Source organism: Pezoporus occidentalis, unplaced genomic scaffold (assembly GCF_034315485.1).
Source record: "Pezoporus occidentalis ecotype Australia unplaced genomic scaffold, CSIRO_AGI_Poc_V1 ctg201, whole genome shotgun sequence".
NCBI lineage: Eukaryota > Metazoa > Chordata > Aves > Psittaciformes > Psittacidae > Pezoporus > Pezoporus occidentalis.
In genome coordinates, this window is record NW_026913868.1 from 717022 (window position 1) to 730640 (window position 13619).

Below are 13619 nucleotides of genomic sequence, written 5' to 3' on the forward strand. Positions count from 1 at the left end.
CACTTTATTTATTTACAGTGACGCAGAAGGTAACAGGGCATTGAGGAAACCTTGCAGGGCTGGAAAGCATCATTGAAAAAGAGAAGGATGAACGAGTGGGATCTGGTGGTGGTGAAGCTGAAGTGATAGAGATGGGATGAGATGTAGTTTGGGGAACTTTGAGGTCAAACTCAAAGTCTTAGATTAGATATTAGGAAAAAATTCTTCCCTGTGAGGGTGCTGACGCCCTGGCACAGGTTGCCCAGAGAAGCTGTGGCTGCCCCATCCCTGGCAGTGTTCAGGGCCAGGTTGGTCGGGGCTTGGAGCAAACTGGTCTAGTGAAAGGTGCCCCTGCCCGTGGCAGGGGGTTGGAACTAGATGATCTTTAAGATCACTTTAAGATCACTTCCAACCCCAACCATTCTGTGATTCTATGAAACTGGGAGTGGGTTTTGCTGCAAACCATGAGGTCATCATGTGAAAATAGCAGAGGAAAAGTTGTAATATCTTGCTCTGTAATATGAATAAGTCACTGGTGAATGCAGCTGTGAAAAGCATTTTTTTTTTTTTTCAGTATAACACTTTTTAGAGATGAAGGTATTAATGCAGCAGCCAGACAAGGCTTTGGTAAGTCCTTGTCTGGAATAATCCCCATCTTCAAGAAAATGATCTGTGGAAATATGTGCAGAGGAGCACCAGTCTCTTTTTTGCAGGATAAATGGGGACATAAATGACCTCTGTAAATTTTTCAGAGAAGGAAAATAACCTTTTAAGAAATAGGAACATAGATGTAGGGAAAGAACAAGGTAAGAAGTGGCCTTGAATAAAATGAGGCAGGCAGCTGGGAATTTTGAGTCAGGATGAGGTTCTGGAGTAGCCTTCTAAAGTTACCAAAGAGGAAGAGAAGAGAAATATGAATATGAGGAAGCTTGATTAGGCTTATGAATGTGATTGAGATACGCAAGTGTGAGGTAACTGAGACATGGTTTCAGCAACTGGGAGATCCTTCCTTCAAATCTTCATTACTGTGAGAAACTGGTGGCTGTAGCTGAACTCTGAGAAGGATATGACACTGAAGAAAACAAACATGGCTCACAGTAAATACCTACTTGGTATTCCCCGGGGCTTTTCACATCACTTGTAGGAGCTTTAAACTGAAAGAGGGGAGATGGGATAAGATCTTAGGAAGAAGTCCTTCCCTGTGAGGGTGGGGAGTTGCTGGGACAGGCTGGCCAGAGAAGCTGTGGCTGCCCCATCCCTGGCAGTGTTCAAGGCCAGGTTGGACAGGATTTAGAGCAACCTGGTCTAGTGGAAAGTGTCCCTGCCCATGGTAGGGGGTTGGAACTGGATGATCTTTAAGGTTTCCTTCAATCCAAACCATTCCATGATCTTGTGATTATTAAAGAGAAAACTCCTGCCTTTTATCCCTGCACGTCTCCTTCATCATTGATTCCACTATAGATGCAATGGCCTGTTTGTTCACTGTATCTTCATATCTAATTCAACCAGATTTATTCTTAAAGGACATCTTGAGTTTGCAGCCTAGCAGGTCTTGTAAGGAACACAGGCCTGGAAATGTCTTTGCTGGTGTGCTGGTTTGCCTGAGATTGACTGATTTTCTCTGTCAACAGCAGCAGCCTCTATCCAGCTGTCATCCTGTTGTCAGTTATTATGTTCCAGTGGAATAGCTGTTTTCTCACTGACTGCCTCATTATCTGAAACTTGTTCATGGTGATTACAGATTTTTACACCTCCAGTGCAAAGTCCAAAAGTTATCACATTGATCTAAATTGCTTTCAGGGTAATTTTATGACTGTAGCAGAATAATAAACAAAACCAGATTTCTAAAAACTTCTGTGGACTGTTCCCAGCACTGCTCCACTGGAGACAGCAAGTTTTTCCCTGTTCTCTGTTGCTGTCCCAGGACCTTTCCATCTCCCTCCAGTCTTCCATCCTTTGCATCTTACATTTCAGGCTCTATTTCCACAGTTCTTTTGGATTCAGCTAGTGCCCCAGACAGCAAGTTCTTCCCTGTGAGGGTGGGGAGTTGCTGGCACAGGTTGCCCAGAGAAGCTGTGGCTGCCCCATCCCTGGCAGTGTTCAAGGCCAGGTTGGACAGGGCTTTGAGCAACCTGGTCTAGTGGAAGGTGTCCTTGGCCATGGCAGGGGGTTGGAACTGGTTGAGCTTTAAGGTCCCTTCCAACCCAAGCCATTGTGTGATTCTGTGATTCTGTCTCTATTCTCTATACAAGGTTTTGAGGATACATAAGGATCTCAGTATTTCTGTAGTCTGTCGCATGCTCATAAGAATCAGTTTAATGAATCGTGGGAGAGTTGTCACTGACAAAACACTGTAGAAGTCTTTCTGCGTCAGGAAACCATGTTAAATATGTTTTGGGTTTGTTGGTTTCTTTTTCTTTAAAATTGAGGTGCTGTTGATAATGGCTGGTTGGAGAACACATCTTCCAGGGTGTTTTGTGACTGTCAGGGATGCTTGCTACTGCATTTATTCTGCATGTTTGTGAATCTCATTGTCACAGAAGCACTTTGGTGTGTGAGAAAGTCTGAAATGACAGGATTAGTGCCACACCTTGAGACTTTTTCTTTCATGGATCTCTGTGTTTTACATGAATGTTTTTTTTCACTCTACTGATGGGGGGATGTAGATATGAAGAAATAAAATACCTGACTCAACAGAGATCATGTAATAAGTCAGAGCTGAGAGCAGACTCTGAGGTCTTTAGGCTTTCACTGTGTGCTTCAAATCAGCTGCTTCACAGGTGTCCTAAGTAATGCAAAATGTTTGAAAAATAGAAGATTAAACAGGCCTTGTTGAAGCTTCTGGCAAATTGCACATTAACTTTAATAAGGTCAGGATTTAATCCCCTGTATGCCTGAATTTGTTTAGCATTCTAACAAGTCCTAAAAGCACTGGTAAAATGCTGTCTGGTGGCTATTCAAAATAGGCAGTTAGTGCATACACTCATGTTGCACACACGGTACTTATTTAAATACCCTGCCTTAATCTGAAGTGGGGATGGAAGGCTTGTTTCTTGCTTTATCTTTCTTAAAATGCTTATTTTCCACATACATATTTTAATTTAGTTTGCTCCCTAGTAGGTAGATGAGGGAGGCTCAAGCTACTGTATGTTGTAATCCACCTTTTATTTGCAGTACTTCATTTACTGTTTCATAGCTGACTCTGGATTTAGCTGAAGACCTGGTACTGGAAGATGTTAGAATGTTTTATCTGTGTCCCTGAAGGGAAAAATACATCCTGCCTGACTTCTTGGAGTTGTTCCATAATTAGAAGAAAGGCGTTTAGTTAGATTATCACTGCAGATCTAACATACCCTGCTGAAAATGCTTTTCTCCACTAGTGTGTCCTGTAGTCACAATGTGAAGTGCTCATTTCCTCTAATTGAAGCTCTTTGAAGTATGTTGTGGTGGCTGTGCAGTGTCTTATTTACTCAAAGAAATCCACTGAATAAATGAACTGGGGAGTTAATCATATTTTGCCTCAACTTTTTGGCATGTGAGTGTAAGAGGTGAGGAATTTTTCAGCGACTCTCTGGCTTTAGATTAAAAAAGGCAGGGAAAATAAGGGAGAAAAGTAAAACATGGGGTCTCCATTAAACAGGGAGACCTTCTAGCAGCCTTCCAGTACCTAAAGGGGCCAACAAGAAAGCTGGAGAGTGGTGTTTGACAAGGGCTTGTAGGAATAGGACATAGGGGAATGGCTTTAAACTGACAGATGGGAGATTTAGATGACATCTTAAGAAGTTGTTCCCTGTGAGGGTGGTGAGGCCCTGGCACAGGGTGCCCAGAGAAGCTGTGGCTGCCCCATCCCTGGCAGTGCTCAAGGCCAGGTTGGAGGGGGCTTTGAGCAACCTGGACTAATGGAAGGTGTTGGAACTGGACGATCTGTAAGAGCTTTAAGATCCCTTCCAACCCAAACCATTCTGTGATTTTATGATTATGCTGGAGAAAGTTGTATCAAAGTGGGAGTGATGCTGAAATGGGAAGAGAATCCTGGAGTCCTGAAGCTCTTGTTTTCATTCTTAATGGTAAAGGAAAACTTTTCTTGCCCACCCTTTGCCAGTGTCTCACACTTCTAAAAGGCTGAAGCAGTGCAAGGATCAGGTGTTTAGGACCCTTTAAGACCTTCCATCTTCTCAGCTGCTGCTGCAAATAGTGTTAATGGGGGCCATAGTGTGAATGCAAGTCCTCAAGGAACTGAATGCATCAATTAATACATTTTACAGAGGTCATCAGGCAGCTGCTAGATGATGATGACTTTCAATCACCACTGAACCAGCATAGATTCAGCTAATTATGTTATCAGTTCGCTGAACCATCACATTCTCTGTATGTTTGTTGTTTTTTTTTGTGATGTTCTGGTTTTTACTCTGTTGATTGAATCTTTATCATAGATAGAGAAAAATGAAGAATACTCACCTAGGAATGCTTCAGCCCTCTTTTGAGACCCACATATTGTACAATTTACTGAGTATCTTTGATGCTTGCATATCCCTTATTTCCCTGAAGAAGATCGAAGGGGGTTTGGGTTACACCATAATGCACTTGGGTGGTGTGTTACTGAGATGCCAGGGTGGAGTTTGAGCTGGGGAGGGAGAAGCATTTGAGATCACCAAATAGAACAGCATTAGATAGAAGGTGGGCATGGAGCCAATAATCTGCATATTTCTTTTTCAGCTTTATCTGGATGCATAAATCCTCTTTTCCTTAAGGGATGGTATCCTGCTTTCATAGTCTCCAGTGGGACTAACTGCCCAGGAAGGTAGTGGAGAGGCCTAACCTGATCTTGCTTTCAAATTTCATTTTAGTACGTTCCTTGGAGAACTGGAAGAAGGAGTTCTGCCATTTGCAGACTCATGATTTACATTCCCATAGGAAGGCCCTAGACTTTTGGGATGGGCTTTGCTGCAAATCATTTTCTAAACAGAACTTTCTCACTTTTAAGCAGCTAGTATCCCAGTATTAAAATGTAATTCTGATGAATTTTCCCTGATGTCCCTTCAACTCAGAGACTGCAGAAAGACGCGGTCTGGTTCCTAATTGCTGGTCGCAGCAACAGATACCATGGAGGACATCTGACCTGGAGTCACAGGCCCAGCTGGGTGTTCTTTTTTTTCCCAAATTTCCAAGTGAAGAACTGAGAGCAAAATTATAACCTGTTTCTTAGGATTCTAAAAGCCATCTTTTGTCTTTTTTTACTGAAGTAAAATCTGTAGCTTTTTCACTTTGTTTTTCCCTGCTCTTAGTTGTGTTTTGTCTGTGTTATTTGCTGTTCAACCAAAGACTTGAAATGAAGGTAATTCAGATAAGTTCTGTGGTCTGCTGTTTGGGATCTTGGCTTAGGTGTTTGTAATGGTGTTTTATGGTCTATTGTCTTCTAATGCAGTTGTTTGTGCTTTTTGCTTTTGCTCTTTTACACAGAGATATCCCAATGCCGCTAGTCAGCTCTGGAGTGGAGCATGGGAACCTGAGAGAGCTTGCCTTGGCCAGAATGAAAGATCTTGGGACACAGGTAAAATATTTGTCAGTTGGTTTTGAGGGAGAGCTGCTTGATGACTTTATACAAAATAGCATAAAGGAAAGGAACGACTGGAAGGCACAATAGGAGCCAGGTTTACTGCTGAACTAAAATGATCTGCAAAGGTCTTAAAAAAAAAAGAAGCTAACAATTGAAAAGCACCTTGATGATCCTTCTGAAAAGCTGGTTTTGTTTGGCTGATTTTTAGTTTAGCACTTTCACCCTTTTCCTGAATGCAGCTGGTAGCTAGTTTGTGGTATTCCATTTTTTAGCAGAATGAAACCCTTAAATCAGAGAGAAGGCAGGAAGGTTTCTTTTTAATTTATGCTATTAGAAGTTCTCCTTTCTTTCTTTTTCCCACGCATGCACTTACTTGACTGAACAACTGAAAGAAAAGCTCTTAGTCTGAGGGCAAGAGAGATTTCAGCACAAACAAATGAGACTTGATATTCTTCATATTTCTGTGGTCAAATAAAAATAGGAGTGGGGGTGGAAAGAACGAGGGGGAAGGAGGAATTGAGTTCATATTTGAAGTCAGAAGGAGGTACGTGTACCCTGTCTTGGGTTTTCTCAGAAGATCACTGCAGCAGCTGGCATTCACAGTGCATCTCATGGTCTGCTGTGACACTGCTCATTCTTTGAACCTTCCTGTGAAACCCAGTTATTAACCACAGTTTGCAGAATCCTCCAGTAAAATTATGCTGTTCTTCATTCTTGGGATGTCTGACTTCAGTTTTGGTCCCCACTGTACAAAAAATATGTGGCCAGGCTGGAGAGGGTCCAGAGAAGGACCACAAAGATGATCCAAGGGCTGGACAGCTGTGTGAAGAAAGGCTAAGAGAGCTGGGGTTGTTCAGTCTGCAGAAAAGAAGGCTCAGGGGAGACCTTATCCCCATGTTCCAATGTTTAAAGGGTGGCTACAAAGATGAAGGAGACTCCCTTTTTGACAAGAAGTCACATGAAAAAGACGGGGGTGATGGGCACAAGTTACTGCTGGGGAGATTCTGACTGAACACAAAAGGGAAATTTTTTCACACTGAGAACCAGCCACTGGAATAATCTCCCCAGGGAAGTGGTGACTCTCCAACACAGCACACTTTTAAGATTTGGCTGGACAGGGTGCAGGGACGTCTAGTCTAGGTCATGCTTTGCCAGGGAAGGTTAGAATAGATGATCCTTGAGGTCCCCTCCAACCCGTGGTTCCAGGATTCTGTACAGGAAAACATCACATGAACCACATGCTTCTTGAGGCTATTCCAGAGGGCTTTAATTGCTTTGGTGTTCAGGCAGGGTCACATCCTCACCACAACTGTTCCATAAATCTGTATTGTGATTTAGTGCTCCCTCTTTCTAGCTCACCTTTTCTTAAAGATTTTTTAAGGCATTACTGCATGCAGCAATATAAAGTCTTCAGCTACTGGGTTTGTGCCTGTAGTCCCACACCAGCTTGTGCTCCTGACCTGTATTTTTGGTATTTAACGTAGATCTCTTGGCTACATCTAGCTCCTTTACTGCCTTTGCCATTTCACTTGGATCTTGTAGTTGCTGTGCAAAAGATCAGAAAAGAAAAACTCCAGACTGTCTTCTTCTGGCTGTGCTTTCCATGCCCCTTGATGTTTCCTAAGCTGGTGCCCTGGACTTTCTCCTTAAATCATTCATCCCAGTCTCTCTCCAGTAACAAGCCAGGATTTGGCAGACAGCTTTGCCAGCCACAGAAGCTTCCATCCCTCCTGCTGACTTTTCACTTCAAAACCAGGCAGGGGAGGCAATCTCCTTGATGCAGCTGAGCTTTTTCAGTTGAGCTTTTTAGGGCTAAGTGAACACTTCTTGAGTTTGATACTGAAACCACATAATTTGATCAGAACCTGATCGAGACCAGCTGGGGAAGCGGGGGTAGCTGATCCATGGCAGTAAGGGCAGAGCTGAACCATTAAAGAGCTTGTCAGGCTGGCAGTCATTGCTTTTAGAACCAAATCTGTGGATATATCTACTGTGCAGGTGATAATAGATTTTAATGTAGTGAGGCAGAAACACTGCAGCTGGTGGAATGAGGAGCCAGTATAGCTTGAAATGTAAGGTACTGTTGTGGTTTTGTTGTGTCAGGAGAAAATTATATATATACCTTGTCCTCTTGTCTCTTAAAGAGAGGAAAAGGCCAAGGCAAGAAGGGGATTTAGAGGAATCATATCTTTGCCAGCTCACCAGCTCTGGCATTTCTGGTATCCGTCTCTGGGGAATGGCTTAGTGAGGAGCACGTTAGAGGGAATCAGTATCAGTTATGCCAATGCTGCAGCTTGTGTCTATGGTTGCTGGAAAGAAATTGTTCTTGAAGGGCCTTGTTGTGGAACCAGATGCTAGCCTTTATGATAGCCGGCCACTGAGTGCAAGTGGAGATACACCATTGGGAATTTTTAAGCAGCATCCCAGAATATGTTGCCCTTCCTTAGTTCCTCTAAATGAAGAGTGGATGTTTCTTTGTCTTTTACAGTGCTGTTTCTGTAGCTAAGAAATTGTAAAGCAGAGACGAATTTGTCTACTCTAGAATTCTGGTATGACAGTGAATCACAGAATGATTTGGGTTGGAAAGGACATTAAAGCTCATCTAGTTCCAGCCCCCTGCCATGGGCCATGAACACCTTCTACTAGACTAGGCTGCTCAAAGCATGTCCAGCCTTGCGTTGAACACTTAATCCTGGAATCCTGCTTTTACCATAGCCCACTCTAAAAAACTAACACAAGCCCACCCTTTTTTTTCTGCTATTTGGGAGATGGTTGCTTTATATTGATAATGGAATTAAAAAGCATTCAGAGGAGGACAGGGCATGAGATGGAGCTGTGCTTGTTCTGGGTATTCAGAATTTCTGTGTGAATTGGTTTTTTGCATCCTCATTTGCCAGTCTGGCTTTTCAAAATCCATGGGCAGGTAGGTGCTCTTGCTGTTAGACCAATTTTACCCTGTTGGTGGAGGTTATCTTCCTTCCTTCCAAATACAGCAGAGCTAGTGGAATGAAACTAGCTATCTCGACTGTCTTAGTCTAGATATTGTAGACCAATGCCCAGACCTTATCGTTTCACATATAAAAAGTTTGAAAGAAAGCTAATGATAAAAGCAGTATTATTCTCCTCAGTAATGATCTCTTAGTCTTCTGGTTTGCAGAAAAACCTCTGAAATGCAAACAGATGTAAGCAGTTACCTACCTGCAGCCCACAAGGCCTCCTTTCCTGGGTTAATTTCATGACCAGGTTAAGTAGTTAATTTTAATGTTTTTAAGCCACTTGTTCTGAAGCCAATTACCAAGTTTCCAGCCATTTAGAAAACTGAAAAGGAAAACCAAACATCGGTCCAGTAGCTTTTTACCGTAAAGACAAACATCCTTTAGCCTTATAGCTAAAGGATACACCTAAGCCTTATCCTTTAAAGTCTATGTCAGTGTTCTCTGGGACTTCCGGATCAGACCCCTTGGTTTTATAAAGGTGTTTTATGTTGATGTGAATGAGTGCTATTTTTTTTTTAAGGTAGGTCTAATCTATGTATGATTCTATGAAACAAGCATTTGCAACTCAGCTGCTTTGGGTAAAACTCTTGTGGCTATACTTTGCTGACAAAAGTTGGGTTAAGTTTAGTGTTGGACTTACAATAAACCCGCTAAGATGTGGATGCATGTAGTCTTTCACAGTAGGAGTGATCATACTGTTACAGCCCTTTGCTTACATGAATGGGTGCCAAATCACTCAACTTTGATTGAATTTGTTGAGAAGCACAAAACTTTATGCAAGCTATAACCCATCTCTCAAGCACTGAACTTGGACCCTCATCTCCTCTTCTGTCTGGCTTCTAAGGAAGGGAAGATTTCTTCTGGCTCTCTTTGTTTTCTGCATCATTGGTCCCAACCCTCAGTGATACCTCTGTGGATGCCAGAGCAGTGTTCGCTTTACTTTATGATATTTGGACAGGGCTTCTTCAACAATTCTCATTTAAAAGCAAGAAAAGGGGTTGCCGAGATTCAAAATCTGTCCATTTAAGGACTCTTGGGTGCTTTGGTATAGATTTTACCAATGTTAGACTTTCCCAATGAAGGATAAAAATGGATTATGCGAAAATCTTTTTGTTTTTTCTCTGTTACTTTTCTATATGCGTTGACTTTGCCTCCAGACCCTGCTGCTTGTGAAAAAGGGTACAATTCCTCTTGAGCCATAATGGTTGCTTAGTGAATTGATTTTTGCCAGCATGTCTTTCCATTTAGCGCTAAGACCTCTTTCTGAGGTGTATTAAGAATGGATCGGTGAGCATTTTTGTTTTGAAGTCTACCCATTTGAAATTAATCTCTGAAACTTCATGCTCTTTCAGTTTAGTTTTGAACCCAATGGGTGTCTGGAAATCTGTATGTTGCAAAGCTTGATGTTTTTCTCCTATGTAACTTTTTTTTTCCTCCCTTTCTTTTCTTAGTGTCGTGATGTAAGGACAAGAGAAGTCGGAATTCAAGAAATTCACCATAAAGTGAGACCTTATCAGGTAAGATTTGTCTTTTGGGTTTTTTTTTGTCTAGGAGCTTCTATCAGACACAATTTGTTGTATGTGTTCAGTGTGGAGGCGTTGGGGCCCATTTGTTGCACGTCCAATACTGTGGTTTGCCTTTGTAGGTGGATCCAATTTTCCATTTATTTTCTCAGCAACTTTGGATGTCTTTTGTTTGAGTGCAGTCACATGCTAAAATTTATGGACCACCATGTTCAATAAACTGACTGCAGCCAGCAGTTACTTTGGTATTTTCACTGCTGTAACAAAATAACTGCCTTTCCTCTTCTCCCTCCTCATTATAAATTTGGATCTAGAAAATACCAGTAACACCGTGTGTGTATGCTGAACAGGAATGACCGTTTAGCAAGACGACTTTACATCCTTTGTGAATGTTTATATAGGCAAATGGTTTATGTGTAAATACACTTCCACACATAAACGTGGGTTTATGTGAGTGGATCCATTTAGCGTATGACCCTTATGTTGTGTTTCTTTTCTAAAATAGTCCACAAAAATATTGGTATGCTTATTTTGTAGAAAACAAAATATTCATTGCTGAACTTCAAGCATCCAGTTTAAGAAGCTAATCCTTCAGTTCACTGTAGTCACAAGGAGGGATTGGTCCTTCTAGGGGGTTGTCAGGAGGTCCCCGGCATTCAAGGAGATGAGCTTGCGAATATCACACAGGGTCTAATTCATCTTACTATACATGTATGCTGTGGCTAATAAGTCATACCCTCGAAGTATGCTGTTCCTTTTCCTTTGCTGATGTTAGGGAGGGTCTGAAACAATTCTGGAGTTTGTCCATCATATATTGCCTTTACTTTCAAATAAGAATTCTTTGTGCCAGGCAGGCCAGGCAGAAGATACTCCTACTCCCAGTTAGCAACCCAAATCAGAAAGACACTTACATCTTTCTTCTCAGGTGCAATGGGCACATACCCACTTTCTAAAATGTGAGCCACTAAACTGGGGTTAGGCTTTCTCTGTGTCAGCAGAGAGCGAGCGATTCATAGGATCATAGAATCACAGAATCACAGAATGGTTTCGGTTGAGGGAGACCTTATCATCTAGTCTAGGAGACTGTCATCTTGTTCCACCCCTCTGCCATGGGCAGGGACACCTTCCACTAGACCAGGTTACTCAAAGCCCCATCCAGCCTGGCCTTGAACACTGCCAGGGATGGGGCAGCCACAGCTTCTCTGTGCTACGGCCTCACCACCCTCACAAGGAAGAACTTCTGCCTAAGATCTCATCTCAGTCTCCCCCTTGGCAGGTTAAAGCCATTCCCCCTTGTCCTGTCCCTATAGGCCCTTATCAAAAGCCTCTCTCCAGATTTCTTCTCAGCCCCTTTAGAGAAGCTGCTGTAAGGTCTCCTCGGAGCCTTCTCTTCTCCAGGCTGAACAAGCCCAGCTCTCTCAGCCTGTCTCCATAGTAGAGCTGCTCCAATCCTCGGAGCATCTCTGTGGCCTCCTCTGGACTTGCTCCCACATCCTCCTTATAATGGGGCCGAAGAGCTGGATACAGGACTGCAGGGAGGGTCTCACCAGAGCAGAGGCAGAGAATTTCCTCTCTCACCCTGCTGGTAACAGTGCTGGTGATGAAGCCCAGGATAATTTATATAAATGTGTAACAATCCCCAATAAATAATCTTGTTCTTACCAGATTTCTGCAAGAATTGAGGCTGTACAGACTCATTTGGACGTAGGCCATGCAGCCTTTATGCTCTGCACTTGTTATCTAATTTGCGGTCATCTCACAGAATATCTTTCCCAAGATGTCTGTTGTCAGTGGTGCTAATCTAATTTAAATTGTAAATTTCTTGAGTAGTTAGCAAATAGCTTATCACAGGGTTTTCAAAGCAATGTTATGTTGAAAATTCCTTTTGTTAAACTCATCCATCTGAGTGACAGGAGGATGTCATTATGTAGTCTTTGCAAAATTTATCATGACAGCAAGCAAGAGAAATATTCTGAAGATGGTATAATTTTTCATGCACTTTAGACTAATGACAAGGTATGATGTTGTTTTTGGCTTCGTAAGTAAACAGCGCATCTTCTTGATAAGAGAGGCTATCATGTCAGATCTAAAATAAATTAATTGCTTGCTGTAATCACTTATGCTTTATGCATCTTCTTTCTGTTAAGGATCAGTAGGCTGTATGTATTTTCATAATGGTGATTACATGTCTGCTTTTAAAAGTATTTCAATTTTTTTTTAGATCAATTTGAAGTAGATTACTTGCCTATAGCTGGTTATTTACAGAGCTGTCTCCAAGCTGCCTTTTCAATTAGTGGCTTTTCTCCATTGCAGTGGAAGGTACTTGCTTGCTCTCAGAGTGGTTGAGGCTGCCTAGTGCTATGTAATAGCCTTAAAAATGCTCTAGTGAATTGTTGCTGTAAAGAGACATTCAGAATGACAGTTTTTGAAAGGCGAGGGGCAATGACAGCTCTGTTACAGATATGAACCTACATTAGTGTTAAAGCAGAAAGTGTAAAATGCAGAAGCTTCTGTTCCTGCAAAGCAGGGTTGTATCAAGGTAATGATCTCAATATAAAGCCTTTGTAGGAATAAGGCGGTTTTTTAAGCTGGTTTAGGTTGGGTGTAATCTGAAACTGGATTTTCCCCTTTGTTTGTAAAAGTAAGTTTAAAACAGGCTGTGCCAGAGGTTTGATAGGGTTGCATACTGAAATGGTGGTCCACGTTGATGAGGGTTATCCTTACCCAGCGCACACAATGCTTACAGACAACGAACTGCTGCTGGGGACTGTGGTATGCTGCTGCCCATGGCTGTGCACCAGCTGACTGGGAGGTGATTCTGGATGGCTTTTGCCACATTTATATCAGTATCCCAGAAGAAAAAGGCTTTGTAGATCTCATGAGTTCCCAAAACCCCTTTGAGGGGGATTTATGTATTGTAGGGACTCTCTGTGCCCAGGGAATTGGGGAGAACAAAAAACCCAGGAGGGACTTTTCTGAGCGTATGAGCTTATCTGGTGCGTCCTTACGGTGCTAAGAAGATGCACATAATACAAAACCTCCTGGTAAAGGTTCCTGTAGTCTTGCTTTGTCTACAAGTGGCTTTCAGACTGGCGATGGGCATAACGCAGCATCTAGTCCCTGCTGGAGGACAGGCAGTGGAACCAGGCTTTGTACTGGTTCTGTTTTGTCCTCAAGAAGAAACAAAGAGTTCTCCAATCTTGCCATTTCAAACTGCTAGTATAACAGTGCTTAATAATATTTTTAGGGGCTTTTTATAGATTAGCAGGAAACTTTACCCTAACTGCTTTTTCACATGCAAACCTAGCTGAAGAATACGGGTATTTTAAAAATCTCTTTTCTTTTCCTGCACATTTCCATTTTACTAGTGGTGTTATGTACTTAATTGTAGATTTGGATCAGTGTGTGTCAGCTGTCCTGACACACAAGCTGGAGCGGAGTTACGCTCTCAGAGAACTTGGCACATCAGTAGATGTCTGCTTGGGTGCTTACCCTGCGAGCTGTACATCAGCGTTGAAATGAGTCTTGCTTCTGCAGTCAGCAAGGGATGTAATTGTGAGCTGC

At 42.3% G+C, this 13619-nt stretch overlaps 1 protein-coding gene across 1 annotated transcript in view; it reads left to right on the forward strand.

The window, feature by feature from the left end:
- ELP3 (elongator acetyltransferase complex subunit 3) overlaps positions 1 to 13619 on the forward strand; it is a 96219-nt gene that overhangs the window by 52628 nt on the left and 29972 nt on the right. The window contains exons 11-12 of the mRNA XM_062618579.1: positions 5440 to 5530; positions 9984 to 10049. Of these exons, the coding sequence (XP_062474563.1) occupies positions 5440 to 5530; positions 9984 to 10049 (157 nt within the window). The remainder of the gene's footprint in view (positions 1 to 5439; positions 5531 to 9983; positions 10050 to 13619) is intronic.